Source organism: Chiloscyllium punctatum, chromosome 18 (genome assembly GCF_047496795.1).
Source record: "Chiloscyllium punctatum isolate Juve2018m chromosome 18, sChiPun1.3, whole genome shotgun sequence".
NCBI classification, from domain to species: Eukaryota; Metazoa; Chordata; class Chondrichthyes; order Orectolobiformes; family Hemiscylliidae; genus Chiloscyllium; species Chiloscyllium punctatum.
In genome coordinates this window covers 65,434,196-65,450,567 of record NC_092756.1, presented here as the reverse complement: position 1 = coordinate 65,450,567, position 16,372 = coordinate 65,434,196, and the positions used below count along the sequence as shown (strand labels likewise).

General features: G+C 47.3%; 1 protein-coding gene across 4 annotated transcripts; it reads left to right on the top strand.

The window, feature by feature from the left end:
• Positions 1–4,245: 4,245 nt before the first annotated feature.
• LOC140489158 (neoverrucotoxin subunit beta-like) lies at positions 4,246–13,376 on the top strand. Of its 4 annotated transcripts, none has more exons than XM_072588386.1 (3): positions 4,246–4,455; positions 9,213–9,337; positions 11,276–13,376. In XM_072588386.1, the coding sequence occupies exons 2-3, from the start codon at positions 9,238–9,240 to the stop codon at positions 12,748–12,750; spliced, it is 1,575 nt and encodes a 524-aa protein (XP_072444487.1). In that variant the 5' UTR covers positions 4,246–4,455; positions 9,213–9,237; the 3' UTR covers positions 12,751–13,376. The 4 variants fall into 4 exon arrangements, with proteins under 4 accessions (XP_072444487.1, XP_072444484.1, XP_072444488.1 ...); XM_072588383.1 differs by having other exon boundaries at positions 9,176–9,337; XM_072588387.1 differs by having other exon boundaries at positions 4,246–4,460.
• Positions 13,377–16,372: the final 2,996 nt, after the last annotated feature.

Here is a 16,372-nt window from a genome sequence, read left to right as displayed (position 1 = left end):
TTCACCACTGACCCTCTGACAGTGCAGCACTCCCTCACCACTGACCCTCTGACAGTGCAGCACTCCCTCACCACTGACCCTCTGACAGTGCAGCACTCCCTCACCACTGACCCTCTGACAGTGCAGCACTCCCTCACCACTGACCCTCTGACAGTGCAGCACTCCCTCACCACTGACCCTCTGACAGTGCAGCACTCCCTCACCACTGACCCTCTGACAGTGCAGCACTCCTGCACCACTGACCCTCCGACAGTGCAGCACTCTCTCTTCACTGACTCTCTGACAGTGCAGCACTCCTGCACCACTGACCCTCCAGCAGTTCAGCACTCCCTCACCACTGACCCTCCAGCAGTGCAGCACTCCCTCACCACTGACCCTCTAGCAGTGCAGCACTCCCTCATCACTCGCCCTCCGACAATGCTGCACTCCTTCACCCTGACCTTCCAGATTGAACTCCTACTACCATTTTGCCCAACTGTACAATCTATCTATGTTCCGCTGTAATCTCTGACAGTCCCGTTCACTGTCTGGTATTCCACCAACCTCAGCATCATATGTGAAGTTGCTGATCAGACCCACCTACACGTTCCTCCTGGTCAGTTATGCCTATCACAAACAAAAGTGGTCCCAGCGCAGATCCCTCTGGAACACCACTGGTCACTGTTCTCCATTTTGAGAAACTCCCTTCCACTATCACTCTCTGTCTCCTGTTGCCCAGCCAGTTCTCCATCCATCTAACTAGTACACTCTGAACCCCATGTGACTTTACATTCTCCATCAGCCTACCATGGTTAACCTTATCAAATGCCTTACCAAACTTTGTCACTTCCTCAACTTTGTCACTTCCTCAAAATATTCTATGATGTTGCTAAGACATGACCTTCGCTGAACAAAACCATGTTCCCTATCACTGATGAGCCTACTTTTGTCCAAATGGGAATGGATCCTATCCCTCAGTATCTTCTCCAGCAGCTTCCCTACCTCTGACATCAGGCTCAACAGTCTGTAATTACCTGGGTGATCCCTGCTACCCTTCTTAAACAAGGGGACAACATTTACAAAAAGATGGGGTACTGGGCTAATGGTCGGATACTTGGTAGTGTGGAAGAGCAGAGGGATCTTGGTGTCCATGTACACAGGTCTCTGAAAGTTGCCACCCAGGTAAATAGTGCAGTGAAGAAGGCATATGGCGTACTGGCTTTTATTGGTAGAGGAATTGAGTTCCGGAGTCCTGAGGTCATGCTGCAGTTGTATAAGACTCTGGTGCGGCCGCATCTGGAATATTGTGTGCAGTTTTGGTCGCCATACTATAGGAAGGATGTGGAGGCACTGGAACGGGTGCAGAGGAAGTTTACCAGGATGTTGCCTGGTATGGTAGGAAGATCCTATGAGGAAAGGCTGAGGCACTTGGGGTTGTTTTCATTGGAGAAAAGAAGGTTTAGGGGTGACTTGATACAGGTGTACAAGATGATTAGGGGTTTAGATAGGGTTGACAGTGAGAACCTTTTTCCACGTATGGAGTCAGCTATTACAAGGGGGCATAGCTTTAAATTAAGGGGGGGTAGATATAGGACTGATGTTAGGGGTAGGCTCTTCACTCAGCGAGTCGTAAGTTCATGGAATGCCCTGCCAGTTGCAGTGGTGGACTCTCCCACCATTATGGGTATTTAAGCGGGCATTGGATCGGGAAATGGAGGATAGTGGGTTAGTGTAGGTTAGGTGGGCTTTGATCGGCGCAATATCGAGGGCCGAAGGGCCTGTACTGCGCTGTATTCTTCTATGTTCTATGTTCTATGTTCTATTAGTAATTCTCCAGTCCTCTGGGACCTCACCTGTGTTCAAGGGTGCTGCAAAGATATCTATTAAGGCCCCAGCTATTTCCTCTCTTGCTTCCCGCAGTAACCTGGGATAGATCCCATCCGGACCTGGGAGAGTCCACCTTAATGCCTTTTAGAATACCCAACACTTCTTTCTTCCTTGTGCCCATTTGACCTCGAATAATCAAACATCTATCCTTAAACTCAACATCATCACATCCCTCTCCTCGGTGAATACCGATGCAAAGTACTTGTTAAGAATCTCACCCATTTTCTCCGACTCCACGCATAACTTTCCTGCTTTGTCTTTGCGTGGGCCAACCCTTTCTCTAGTTACCCTCTTGTTCCTGATACATGAATTTCCTTATACATGGGATTTTCCTTAACCCTGTTCGCTAAAGATATTTCATGACCCCTTTTAGCCCTCTTAATACCTCATTTCAGATTGGTCCTACCTTCCTGATATTCTTCCAAAGCTTCGTCTGTCTTCAGTCACCAAGACCTTATATATATTTCCTTTTCCATCTTAGCTCCTCTCACGGTTTCACCTGCCATCTATGGATCCCTAGTCTTGCCATTTCTCTTCTTCATTTTCATGTCTCTCCTGCACTCGAATCTCTTTAAAAACCTCCCATATATAAAATGTGGATTTTTCTTCAAACAGCTGCTCCCAATCCACTTTCTCCAGCTCCTGGTGAATTTTACTATAGTTGGCCTTCTCCCAATATACGCTCTTTCTTTAGGATCACTCTCAACTTTGTCCATGAGTCTACTAAAACTTATGGAATTGTGATCACTATTCTCAACGTAATCCCCTACTGAAACTTCAACCACCTGGCCGGGCTCATTCCCCAAGACCAGGTCCAGTATGGCCCCTTCCCCATTTGGACTATTTACATACTGCTCTCAGAAAGCACTCCTGGATGCTCCTTACAAATTCTGCTCCATCTAGGCCTTGTACGCGAAGTGAATCCCAGTCAGTGTTAATAAAGGATAGAAAGATTGGTTTTGTTAAGGAAGGCCAGATCTGATCAAATTGATTGCATTTCTCAAACAGGTGACCTGGTGTGTAAATGAGGGCAGTGGTTTTCATGTTGTCTCCCTGGAGGTCAGTAAGGCTTTTGATCAGGATCCACATGGGAAACTGATGCCAAAGGTAAGAACCCAAGATCCAGGAATTTGTCACAATATACTGGACACTGATGGAAATCTCTGTCCAGTCACGTCTCACAGGTGAAACTGTTGGGGCCTCTGCTGTTGTGGTTTGTATAAAAGATTTAGATTGGAATGTGGGAGTGTTAATGAGTAAGATCATGATGATATGAAGATTGATCAGGTGATAAATAGTGAGGAGGATAGCCTTAGACTTCAGGAGGATGGAGGTGGCATTTTCAGATGGGCTGTCAGTGGCAACCGATGAGTTACCTAAAGACTAGAGGGTGGGTCATGTTGTACCATTATCAAAAAGGGCTGCAAGGAACAACCATTCAACTGTGGAGCTGTGAACCTGACGTCAGTTGGGGGGACGGAGGGGTACGGTGTAGGAAGGCATTCCGAGAGACAGAATTTACATGCATTTGGAAAGGCAAGGATTGCTTAGGGATAGTCAGCATGGCGCTGTGTGTGTGAAATTGTGTCTCCAACTTGAGTTCTTGAAGGAGTGACCAAGAGGATAGATGACAGGTTTCTCATGGTAGACTGGTTAATAAGATTAGATGGCATGGGATCCAGGGGGAGAGGGTGCCACAGATGTTAGCACTGCTGTCGACAGCGCCAGGGGCCTGGGTTGGATTCTAGCCCTGGCAGCAATGTGTATTCTCCCCATGTCGCTGTGGGATTCGTCTGGGTGCTCCCGTCTCCACCACAGTCAAAGAATGTGCAGGTTAGGTGGGAAATGGAGGATTACATGGAGAGAGTAGGGCGATGAGTCTGGGTGAGATGCTCCACAGAGGCTCGGTGTGGACCTGATGGACTGCTTCCACACTGTAGGGATTCTGCGATTAATCCAGAGACCCAAGGCATGTTCAAGTGACCTGGGCTCCAATTTTGGACTGGGGTGGGTTTGGACCTTCACAATCTGAAGGGGTTTGAAGATGAACACATTCTGAAGGGGGAGGAGGGTGGTTTTCTGAGGTGTTGAGGGTGTGAATGTTTTGTGAGGGCACTGACTGAGGTGCTTTGGGGGCAAATATACTGGGGAGGGGTGATTTCTGAGTTATTGAGGTAGCACTACCTCGCGGGTACATGGTACAGAATGTAGAAAAGAGCTGGTGCACTTCTCTGACCCATTTCCTTAGGGCCCCAAGGCACATTGATGTTGTAATTTGAGTCAGAGGCCACTCCCCATTTTAGAAAATTCAGAACATTTTAAACCTTCAATGAGAATTCACATGATCATGTGTCTTAAATAGGGATTGGAGGAAAACTATTATCACTCTGCTGTCACTCCTTTGAAGAGAATTTATAAACGCAGGCACACAGACAGACCAACGTAGTCACAGCAAGCGGAGGTGTCCAGGAAGATCCAACAAATTATTTGCAGTTGCTGTCTGTCTCTCTGGAGCAGTCATCACCTGAGATCAGCGTTCAGTCCTGGGGGAAATCACCTTTCCATTGAAACTTCCTCCACACCTGCACAGTAACGTATATGTGTTTATTTGTGGGTGTGCACACACACCCGTGCTAAACCAGTCAGGCGTATTGTGTGTGCAAGAATATATATTGCTGCTGCTGTTTCAGGTTGATTGGTACTTGATTTTTAAAAACTGCAAAATCATAAAAGCGAAACCATTATAAGATCTAAGACTCGCTTAATTGGGATAAAGTGAATGCTGTAACGCTCCCTAAAGAGTTTAGTTTGGAAGGATACAGAATATTTGATTGAGAAGATATAGTGACATTCAGGTGCAGAGGTATTGTCAGAATATCTATTCAGGATTCACTAAGTCATTCGGATATTCCTTTTCAGAAAACAAATTCCAGGTATATCAAACACACTTGGAGATATTTCCCTAACCAAACTGTTCAGAGATGTTACTATACTCCTCTTGAACAGGTGGGACTTGAACCTCGATTTCCTGGCTCAGAAGTAAGGACACTACCACTGTCCATTTCTCCTTTTCCCACCCTATACAAGAGGCCTAATACTTGACTGCAGACAGATATCAATTAAAAACAGCCTATTCAAGAAGAGAGGGAGGGAGGAACCTACAAGGCAGTTAGTCTAAACTCTGTGGTGTGGAAACGTTTGGAAGCAGTACTGAGGGAAAGAATTAATCCACACTCAGTGAGTGGCAGAGATTATTCCAGAACAGTCAGTGTGCTTTGTTAAGGGATGAGAGTGTGGTTCTGGAAAAGCACAGCAGGTCAGGCAGCATCCGAGGAGCAGGAGAATCAATTGTTTCAGGCGTAAGTCCTTCATCAGGGATGATTGTTAAGGGATGTCATATCTGACCAACTTGATTGAATTTTTCAAAGAGCTGAGCAGATGAATAGATGAGAGCAGTACCTTTGGTGTAGTCTACTTGGACTTCTGCAAGGCTTTTGATAGGTCTCTGCATGGGAGGCTGACACCAAAATGTAAGAGCCTCTGGGTTCTCAGAAAATTTGGCAAATTAGATCCACAGTTGGCTGAGTGGCAGGAAGCAGAGGGTGATGATCGAGGTGTGTTTTTGTAACTGGTAGCTTGTCCTCAGTGGGATTTTACAGGGGCCAGTATTAGAGCCCTCGCTGTTTCTGGCTTATGTAAACAATTATGATTTGAATGTAGAAAGATAAATTAGTGAGTTCACGGATGATATGAAAACTGGTGTGGTTGTGATGAATAGTGGGAAAGACAGGCTTAGATCACAGGAGAATTTTGGTGATCTGGTGATCAATGGGAAATGGAATTCAAGCCAGATAGTGTGAAGCGATGCATTTGGGCAGGACAAATATGATGAAGTACAGGACCCTGGGAAGCACCGAAAATTAATACACATGTACACCAGTCACTTAAGGATCAGGACAAGTGGATAAAGTCATTAAGATGTATGGGATATTGCCTTTATTAGGTCAGGCATTGAGTTTGAGCTGGGAACTGTATGAAACATTGACCAGGGGACAGCTAGAGTATTGTGTGCGATTCTGGAAATGAAGGAGGTGTATGAGTGCACTGGAGAGGATGCAGAGGAGATTGACCAGGATGTTGCCTGGACTGGAGAGTTTCCCAGTTTGGACAGACTGGCATTGTTTTCCTTAGAGCAGAGGATATTGAGAGGGGACATGACTGAGATGAGTAAAATAATGAGAGGCATTGATCGGGTAGACAGGAAGGAAATCTTCTCTTGATGAAGGAATGAATTAAGGCATATGTTATAATGACTGGGGGAGAGGGGGAATGCGCGGGGAGCAGAGACTTAAGGTAAGGGGCAGGAGGTTTAGAGGGAATGTGAGTCATTGGCATAAATCATGGAAACAGACCCTTTGGTCCAACCAAACATCATCCCAAATTAAACTAATCCCACCTGCCTGCACTTGGTCGATATTCCTTCAAACCCTTCTTATTCATCTTCTTGTCCAAATGTCTTTTAAACATTGTAATTGTTATTGCATCCACTACTTTCTCTGGAAGTTCAATCCACAAATGAACCACTCTCTGCATTTAAAATCTTTCTCCTCTCACCTTAAAAATATGCCCCCTCATCTTGACATTTCCCACCCTAGGGAAAAGACGTCTGGCATTCTTATCTCTGCCCCTTATCATTTTATGAACCTCTGTATGGTCACCCCTCAACCTCCTATGCTCCAGTGGAATAAATCCCAGCCAATCCAGCCTCTCCTTATAATGCAAACCCTCCATTTCCTGACAATATTCTTGTAAATCTTTTCTGCACCCTCTACACCCAGAAAAGGCCTCACCAATGTTCTGCACAGCCTCAACACGACAATCCCAACTCCTCGACTCATAGGTCTCAGCAATGAAGGAGAAACAGTTTCACCCAGAGGTTGGTGAGAAGCTGGAATTCACTGCCTGTAAGGGTGTTGCCGGCAGAAACGCCCAAAACATTGAAGAAGTATTCAGATTTGCGCTTGTGATGCCAAGGCAGAGATGTGTATGTGCCAAGTGCTAGAAAATGGGGTTACAATAATTTGGTGGTTGTTTTTGACTGGTGCAGAATCGATGGGCTGAAGGGCCTTTTTATGTGCTGTTGACCTCTCTGTTCTAAAGAACAGAACAACAAAGAGACACTGATTGAGATATTGGCACTGAGAAATGTCAGTGTGGTAGCACCACAAAGACCAAGTTTTATTCTGAAACAGTCATACCTGGACTCAAACTGTTCTTTCTCTCTCTCAGCAGATGATTCCAGACCTACTAAGTTTCTCCAGCACTCAGTGTTTGTTTGAGGTTACAGAGAGGATCTAACGCTCCAGAGTGCAATCTGATAGGTTGTTGGGTGTGGGAAGGGGAAACACACACTTCCTGACAGTCCAGACTGAAGTGGTCACACACTCTGTGAATTCAAAGTGTGAGGGAGGGAGCCAAATGGGAAAAGATCCTTATGTAACATTTAAAAAAGAGCCCTCTTGTGGTGCAGAGATGGTGTCCCTGTCCCGAGACTTGGTGTCCCAGGTTCAAATCCTACCTGCTGCAGTGGTTGATTAGGAGAGAGAGAAAAAAATTAAAATGAAGACTGTGTTTGGGTCAAGAAATTGGTAGCAAGTTCTGTTTAATTTGAATGGGTTTGTTCAGAAGGTGAGAGAGCATGGAAGCTTCCTGACTTGTGGCTGAAAGATGGGTCTTCAAAGGGATTTGTATTTTGTTCAGTTTATTCACTGGATCACCAGGCAATGCTGTGTTTGCTCTCAGTGTGAGGTTGCTGGTGTAAATTGACTTTAACAATATTGTATGAATCGTCCTTTCCAAACAGGCTATGAGGCAATTGTGTAACCAGATGGAACTGTGGAAATAGGGACAACCCCCTAGATCTCAAGACCCACTTCCACTTTTCTGAATTCTAGTGTGTATGCAGTTTCAGAAAATTCAGCCGTGGGTTTTTTTACTGATTGTAATGACGTAGCCAACTGGACCTCTTACAATAAGAGTTCCCTGATTGGGGCTGTTAATCTGGTCCAAACAGGGAGCCCTGGCTGATGTAGGGAGTGTCGGAGATATTGACTCTGGCTCTGAATGAGGCAGTACTAAAACTGAGGACTGTTCATGAGTAAATAGAGAGTGACTTAATGACAAATACCAGCATCTATGGAGTTATTTCAGGTTTAGTTCTGACTTCCTTTCACCTGGATCCCTCAGGCACGTGAGCTGGGTATACAGCAGAAAGTTGGCAATTTGAATTGGTCAATCAATGTAAGGGCTAATCCTCTTACAAGAAGAGAGTCTCAATGTTAAATGTGTTAGTTTTCATTTAAGTCTGGGCAGCAGAGGATGGGAAGAGGAGCTCTGAATACATTGGTCCTCGCAAGGAAATGGTAGTTCCAGATTGAGTGAGGGTCAAGGGGCCCAGAATGACTGAGGATCCTGGGGGGCCCAGATTGGCTACAGATTGGGAGGTTCATGACCTGAAGTTGCTGTGACTTGGGGATCCTGGGGTCTGGATTCCCTGGGGTCAAAGAATCTGACTGGGGCATCTGGGTCAATGAGCCCTGGATTGGCTGAGGGGCCTGGGTCAAGGGGCCCTGGATTGGCTGGGGGTCCTGGGCCAAGGAGGCCTGGATTGACTGGGGGTCCTGAATTAATGAGCCATGGATTGGCTGGGTGTCCTGGGCCAAGGGGCCCTGGATTGACTGGGGGTCCTGCATCGAGGAGCCATGGATTGGCTGGGGTCCTGCGTTGAGGAGCCATGGATTTGCTGGGGTCCTGCGTTGAGGAGCCATGGATTTGCTGGGGGTCCTGGGTCAAGGGGCCATGGATTGGCTGGGCGTCCTGGGCCAAGGGGCCTGGGATTGGCTGGGGGTCCTGGGCCAAGGGGCCATGTATTGACTGAAGTTCCTGGGCCAAGTAGGCCTATATTCACTGGGGGTCCTGCATCAAGGACCCATGCATTGACTGGGGGTCCTGGGTCAAGGGGCCATGGGTTGGTTGGAGGTCCTGGGTCATGGGGCCATGGATTGGCTGGGGGCTCTGGGTCAAGGGGCCATGGATTGGCTGGGGGTCCTGGGCCAATGGACCCTGGATTGACATGGGGTCATGCATCAAGGAGCCATGGATTGGCTGGGGGTCCTGGATCAAGGGGCCATGGATTGGCTGGGGTTCTGGGCCAAGGGGTCATGGATTAACTGGGGGTCCTGGGTCAAGGGGCTTGGGATTAGCTGTGGTTTGGGATCCAGTTCGTGAACTGATGTTCTTATTGTCACAGATCTGGAAGATCTGACTCAGTTTCTGCTGTTCATCAGACTCAACGAGAACAAACTTGCCACAATGGTTGAAGAAGGCAACAACGTTCTCCAAATGGCAGCGCTTGGCAGACCTTTTCGGATTGGGATGTTGTATGATCAACGCAGTGACTCTATCATCCCAGGTAATGGCAGATCAACCTGATCATATTCTTTTCATTCTTCAGACTATAAAGCAAAATAATTCAAATATCACTTGGAACAATAAATCTGATTAATATGACTCCAAAAGTGTAGTGCTACCTTGGTGCTGACCCTCCGACTGGGCAGCGCTCCCTCGGTGCTGACCCTCTGACCGAGAAGTGCTCCCTCGGCACTGACCCTCTGACCGAGCAGTGCTCCCTCGGCACTGACCCTCTGACCGAGCAGCGCTCCCTCGGTGCTGACCTTCTGACCGAGCAGCGCTCCCTCGGTGCTGACCTTCTGACCGAGCAGCACTCCCTCAGCACTGACCCTCCAACTGGGCAGTGCTCCCTCGGCGCTGACCCTCTGACTGAGCAGCACTCCCTCGGCACTGACCCTCTGACCGAGCAGCACTCCCTCGGCACTGACTCTCCGACCAGGCAGTGCTCCCTCGGCGCTGATCCTCTGACTGGGCAGCACTCCCTCACACTGACCCTCTGGCCGGGCAGTACTCCCTGACACTGACCCTCTGACTGGGCAGCGCTCCCTCACACTGACTCTCTGACTGGGCAGCGCTCCCTCACACTGACCCTCCGACCGGGCACTACTCCCTGACACTGACCCTCCGACCGGGCAGTTCTCCCTGACACTGACCCTCTGACTGGGCAGTACTCCCTCGGCACTGACCCTCTGACTGGGCAGCGCTCCCTCACACTGACCCTCTGACTGGGCAGTACTCCCTCACACTGACTCTCTGACTGGGCAGCGCTCCCTCACACTGACCCTCCGACCGGGCACTACTCCCTGACACTGACCCTCTGACTGGGCAGCATTCCCTCGGTGCTGGCTATCTGACCAGGCAGTACTCCCTCGGTGCTGACCCTCTGACTGGATAGTACTCCCTCACACTAACCCTCCGACCGGGCAGTACTCCTTTAGCACTGACCCTCTGACTGGGCAGTGCTCCCTCAGCAATGACCCTCTGACTAGGCAGCGTTCCCTCAGCAATGATCATCCAACTGGGCAGTACCCCCTCAGCGCTGACCGTCCGACTGGGGGATGCTCCCTCAGCCGTGATCCTCCAACTGGGCAGTGCTCCCTCAGCACTGACCCTCCGACTGGGCAGTGTGCCCTCAGTGCTGACCCTCTGACCGGGCAGCACTCTTTTGACACGGACCCTCTGACCGGGCAGTGCTCCCTTGGCGCTGACCCTCTGACCGGGCAGTGCTCCCTTGGCGCTGACCCTCTGACCGGGCAGTGCTCCCTTGGCGCTGACCCTCTGACCGGGCAGAACTCCCTGTGCTCATCTTTAAACTGTGAGGTGCTCCCTCTGTATTGCACTCTCACTTCAGTCCCATCGTTCATAGAAACAGACAGTGTTGAAAAAGGCCCTTTGGCCCATATCTCTGTACTGTCAAAAACATGTGGCTATTTACACTCGTCCTACATTCCCACATTAGGCTCAGGACCTTCAGTTCAAATGTTCATCCTCAAACATTTTAAAGATTGAGAGGGTCCTTCCTCAAACATCTTGCCAGACAGTGCATTCCAGATCCTCCATCACCCTCTGCGTGAAAAAGATTTTTCTCATTTCCCCTGTAACCTTATAGCTTTTCACTTTAAAGCTATACCCTTTGTTATTGAGTCCTCAATGAAGGAATGAACTCGTTTAACACTACCAATGGCCTCAGGCTTCTCAAACAGATTGCCTCATTGGTCCTTACAAGGCCCAACATTTTCCCCTGCTATTCTCTTCCCCTGATTTACTTGGAGAATATTTTTGGGATTCTCCCCTATTTTCATCACCAGGATTCCTCATGCCCCCTCTTTGCTCCCTTATTGCTTTCCTAAGCTGACCCCCATCCCTCTCATTCCTATCCTCCTGTTGGGTCTGTTGTTTTCTTCCCTTTCTGCATTCTCTCTTCATTCTTTCCTCACAGGAGTCACTTTGTGGGACTTGGCTGAGCTCCAGATGAACATTGATGTGCAGCTGAAACCCAGCACTGCCTTTACCATCATTTCCTCGGACTCCATTGAGGCCAAAGCATCTGCTTTGGATGTGAAAGCCTCCCTCAAGGCCAGCTTTCTGGGGGGGCTGGTGGAGGTGAGTGGCTCAGCCAAATATCTGAATGACAAGAAAACCTCGAGGCAGCAATCCCGGGTAACCCTCCAATACCGAGCCACCACCCGGTTTGAGGAGCTTACCATGAGCCACCTGGCACCCCAGCACATCACCTACCCTTCTGTCATCAAGCAGGGCTCAGCCACTCATGTTGTCACAGGCATATTGTATGGAGCTCAGGCCTTCTTAGTGTTTGACCAGGATCATTCCTCCACTGACAATGAGCAGGATATCCAAGGAAACCTAGAGGTAATGGTCAAAAAGATCCCCACATTCCAAATCGAGGGAAAGGGCACAGTCGACCTGTCAGACGAGGACAAGAAACATGTGGAGAAGTTCGACTGCACCTTTCATGGAGACTTCTCCCTCACCAAGAACCCAGTGAACTACCAGGAGGCCATTGTGGTTTACTCAATGCTGCCCAAGCTGCTGGGTGATGGTGGAGAGAAAGCAGTGCCCCTGGGAGTCTGGCTGTACCCTCTGAAGATGCTGGTCTCGCAGACTGCTGAGCTTGCCAGGGAGGTCAGCATCATTCTGGTCAATCAATGCCAGCAGGTCGTTCATGGATTCCATGACATCGAGATGAGGTGTAACGATCTGCTCAAGAGCCCGGCTGCAAAGGCCTTTTCGGAGATCAAGGACAAAGTCCAAACCTTCAGGAGAACTGTCCTGGAATTCCATGCTGTTTTCCAGGAAAAGCTGGCACAAACACTGCTGTCCATTCGGGCGGGGAAGCAAAGTGAAAGGAGCCTGGAGCAAATGTTGGAGCAGAAAGAACAATCTCCGTTCGGGTACAGCTCACTGAATGCTTGGCTTAAGAAGAGGGAGAAGGAAGTGAACATAGTGGATGTGTGTCTGACCGAGCTAAAAGGAGTAGAAATTGTGACCCAGAGCCAATTGGACACAATCCTGGTGGACCCAATGATTCAAACTGTCTTCTGCTTCAGCTTCAATTCTTTGGAAGAGCAAGACCTTTATCTGAAGGAACTCTCCAACTCCCTCAAGACACCATACGCTGAGGGGGAACAAAGTGGGCTAGCACAAGAAGACACACGTCAAACCACTGAGGACTGGTTTGATGTACATTCGGTGTTAAAAGGAGTGAGAGAAGCATTGCACTGTTACTTGTCGGTTATTGAGAGTAACAAGTCCAAAGATGGACAGGGTAACAAGCTTGTGATTTCTTCCCTCGGTGAGAAGAGTTTATCTGGGGCATCCATTTTTCTGTATGAAGGTGGAATTGTGATTACAAAGGACTACATATTACCACAGCCCCAGAACCCAGAGAAGTAGCGAGTTCCAATATAATATCCCCACTATTCATCAAAGCCTCTGGAGAAGACACTGGGCCAGTGCTGAGGTCCACTTGAGGGGCTTGAAGTGGGGAGTGTGGGGGAATTGGTGGAGGTGGTGATATGAGGAATCTCTTTATTACACACTGCAAATTGAAAATATTCTTCTTCTTCTATAAGTTGCTGATTGTGGGGTTCAAATGAGGAAATATAATTGAAACAAAGAATGGGAGATTTTTGGGTAAGGGTATGAGTTAAATAACCAAGCTCAGTAAATGATGTTCACATATAGATCAACTGTCATTTTAAGGCTGATCTTCTTCTGAGGATTGGACTGGAGGCTGGAACAATGTGGGACTTGGGTCCATTCCATGAGCTGAACTGCTGCTGGAATTCTTTACTGGTCTTTAACTTAAATTCCTTTCACAACTGGACTGTAACTTAAAGCACTTTCACAATGTGTAAGTAATACTGCTGCTTTCCTTTTTTATCCTCTTTGTATTATGCCTATATTTCGCTACCCTGTAAGATTTGTACCTAGTTACTTGTACCTAAGATGGCCTTTCACTATACTCATATACTTCTGTACTGGGGTACAAGTGATAATAAAGGATATTAATATTCTAATCAGCCATGATCTCCTTAAATTGCAGAACAGAATGAAGGAGCTCAATAACCTCGACCTGTTCCTATGTTCTTGCGTCCCATGTTGCAATGGCATGCCGATTCTGCAGCCAATTACAATCTCATTTAAATAGATGTTTATTTAATTAAACTACTTGTAGTCACTTATTGTGGCAAAATCAAGTCACATTATCAAAAAAGAAAAGCTAAGAACATATCTGGAACAGTAATGCTGTCCGTGTATAAGGAAGGGTACATTTGCAGACCAGCTTGATTGTCACCACATTCACAAACATTCACTGCCTCCAACATCAACTCTCAATGGAAGCAGTGTGTCCCAGCTACAAGATACATTGCAGAAATTTACCAAAGTTTACTCAACAGAACCTTCCAAACCATGACTACCTGGAATGTCAAGGACAACAGATGCATGGGAACACCACCCCTGCAAGTTACACATGAAGCCAAAGACCATTCTGATTGGCAAATATACCTCTGTTCCATGAGTGTTGCTTAATAAAAAACCTGGCCTTCATTCCCTCACATGGGGCGGCAAGGTGGCACAGTGGTTAGCACAGCTGCCACACAGTGCCAGAGACCCAGGTTCAATTCCCACCTCAGGTGACTCTCTGTGTGGAGTTTGTGCATTCTCCCCATGTCTGCTTGAGTTTCCTCCGGGTGCTCTGGTTTCCTCCCACAATCCAAAAATGTGCAGGTTAGGTGAATTGGCCATGCTAAATTGCCCATAGTGTTAGTGTAGGGGAATGGGTCTGGGTGTGTTGCGCTTCAGCGGGTCGGTGTGGACTTGTTGGGCCGAAGGGCCTGTTTCCACACTGTAAGCAATCTAATCTAATTATTGTGGGTGTATCTGCTCCAAACCGACTGCAACAGTTCAAGTAGTGGGAATGCAATGGTCTAGTGGTATCATTGCCAGAATTTCTCAGTCCCTCGTCTGTACTCCCTCTCTCTCTCTTCTGCTCTGTCTCTATAACTCAATCCAGAAGGAGAACGGAGATGGGTATGGGAACCAAATGAGGAAGTTAATGGACAGTAAGGAGGCAATAACTAAAGACTGTAAGGAACTAGATAATGAAGTCAGCATGACTAACGAGATGATTAGACGGGGAGCAGATAACGACCGCAAAGGGACTGGTGGTTTCAGGTACATTTGTTTTAATGCAAACAGTGTAGTGGGTAACACAAATGAACTAAGGGCTTGGATTAGTACCTGGGCAGTATGTTGTTATTGCTATTTCTGAGACTTGGTTGAGGGAAGGGCATGATTGATAACTAAATATCCCAGGATAACAATGCTTCACGTGAGATGGAGAGGGAGGTAAAAGGGGTAGTAGAGTTGCATTACTGGTCAGAGAAGATATCACAGCTGTGCTGAAGGAGGGCACTATGGAGGACTCGAACAGTGAGGCAATACGGACAGAGCTCAGAAATAGAAACGGTGTGGTAGCAATGTTGGCGCTGTACTACAGGCCTCCTGACAGCCAGCGTGAGATAGAGGTACAAATATGGAAACAGATTATGGAAATGTGGAGGAGCAACCAGGTTGTGGTGATAGGAGATTTTAATTTTTCAAACATTGACTGGTATTCACTTCGTATTAGAGGTGTCAATGGAGCAGAATTTGTTCTGAGATTCTCGGAGGGTTTTATAGAGCTGTATGTAAATAATCCAACTCGGGAAGGGGCCAGACTAGACCTGGTGTTGCGGAATAAGCCTGGCCAGGTGTTTGAAGTTTCAGTCAGGGATAACTTTGGGAATAATGATCACAATCCCATAAATTTGAGAATACTCATGGGCAAAAATAAGGAACAGAGCTGAGTTGGGGGAAGGCCAAATATATCAAAATTCGGCAGAAGCTGGTGAATGTAGATTGGGAGCAGATGTTTGAGGGTAAATCCATGATTGATATGTGGGGTCCATGAAAGAGAGGTTGATTTGAGTACAGGAGAGACATGTTCTTATGAAAATGCTGGATTAAAATGGCAAGATGAGGGAACCATGGATGACAGGTGAAATTGTGAGAATAGCTAATAGCTAAGAGGAAAGAGGAAATATACATATGGTCTAGGTGACTGAAAACAGATGAAGCCTTGGAAGAATTTGGGGAATATAGGACCAGTGTGAAATGAGGAATAAAGAGGGTGAAAAGGGGTTATGAGATTTCTTTAGCAAACAGAGGGAAAATCCCAAAGCCTTTTATTCATATATAAGGACCAAGAGAGTAACTAAGGAAAGGGTTGGCCCACTCAAGGACAATGGAGGAAAGTTATGCATGGAGTCAGAGAAAATGGGTGAGATTCTTAATGAGTATTTCACATCGATATTCACCGAGGAGAGGGACGTGATGAATGCTGAGTTTCGGGATAGATGTTGGATTGCTCTAAGTCAAGTTGACTTAAGGAGGGATGATGCATCAGGTACTCAAAAAGGCATTAAGGTGGACTCTCCCAGGTCCAGATGGGATCTCTCCCAGGTTACTGAAAGAAGCAAGAGAGGAAATAGCTGAGGCCTTAACAGATATCTTTGCAATATCCTTGAACAAGGGTGAGGTCCCTAAGGACTGGAGAATTGCTAATGTTGTCCCCTTGTTGAAACAGGGTAGCAGGGAATATACAGGTAATTATAGACCAGTGAGCCTGACATCAGAGGTAGGGAGAAGATACTGAGGGCTAGGAGCTACTCCCATTTGGAAGAAAATGGGCTTATCAGTGATGGGTAGCATGGTTTTGTGCAGGGAAGGTCACGCCTTACCAACTTGATAGAATTCTTTGAGTAAGTGACAAAGTTGATTGCTGGGAGGAGGGTTGTAAGATGTCACATACATGGACTTCAGGAGGGCAATTGATAAGGTGCCCCGTGGTAGGCTAATGGAGAAAGTGAAGTCGCATGGGGTCAACAGTGTACCCCATGGGAGATGGATAAAGAACTGACAGGAGACAGAGAGCAGCAGCGGAAGAGAGTTTCTCAAAATGGAGAACTGT

Bases quoted from the DNA above. Each gene is read 5' to 3' on its own strand.
- LOC140489158 (XM_072588386.1), top strand. From the start codon at position 9,238: ATGGTTGAAGAAGGCAACAACGTTCTCCAAATGGCAGCGCTTGGCAGA. The intron at 9,338-11,275 runs GTAATGGCAGAT...CTTTCCTCACAG, and splicing joins CAGTGACTCTATCATCCCAG to GAGTCACTTTGTGGGACTTG.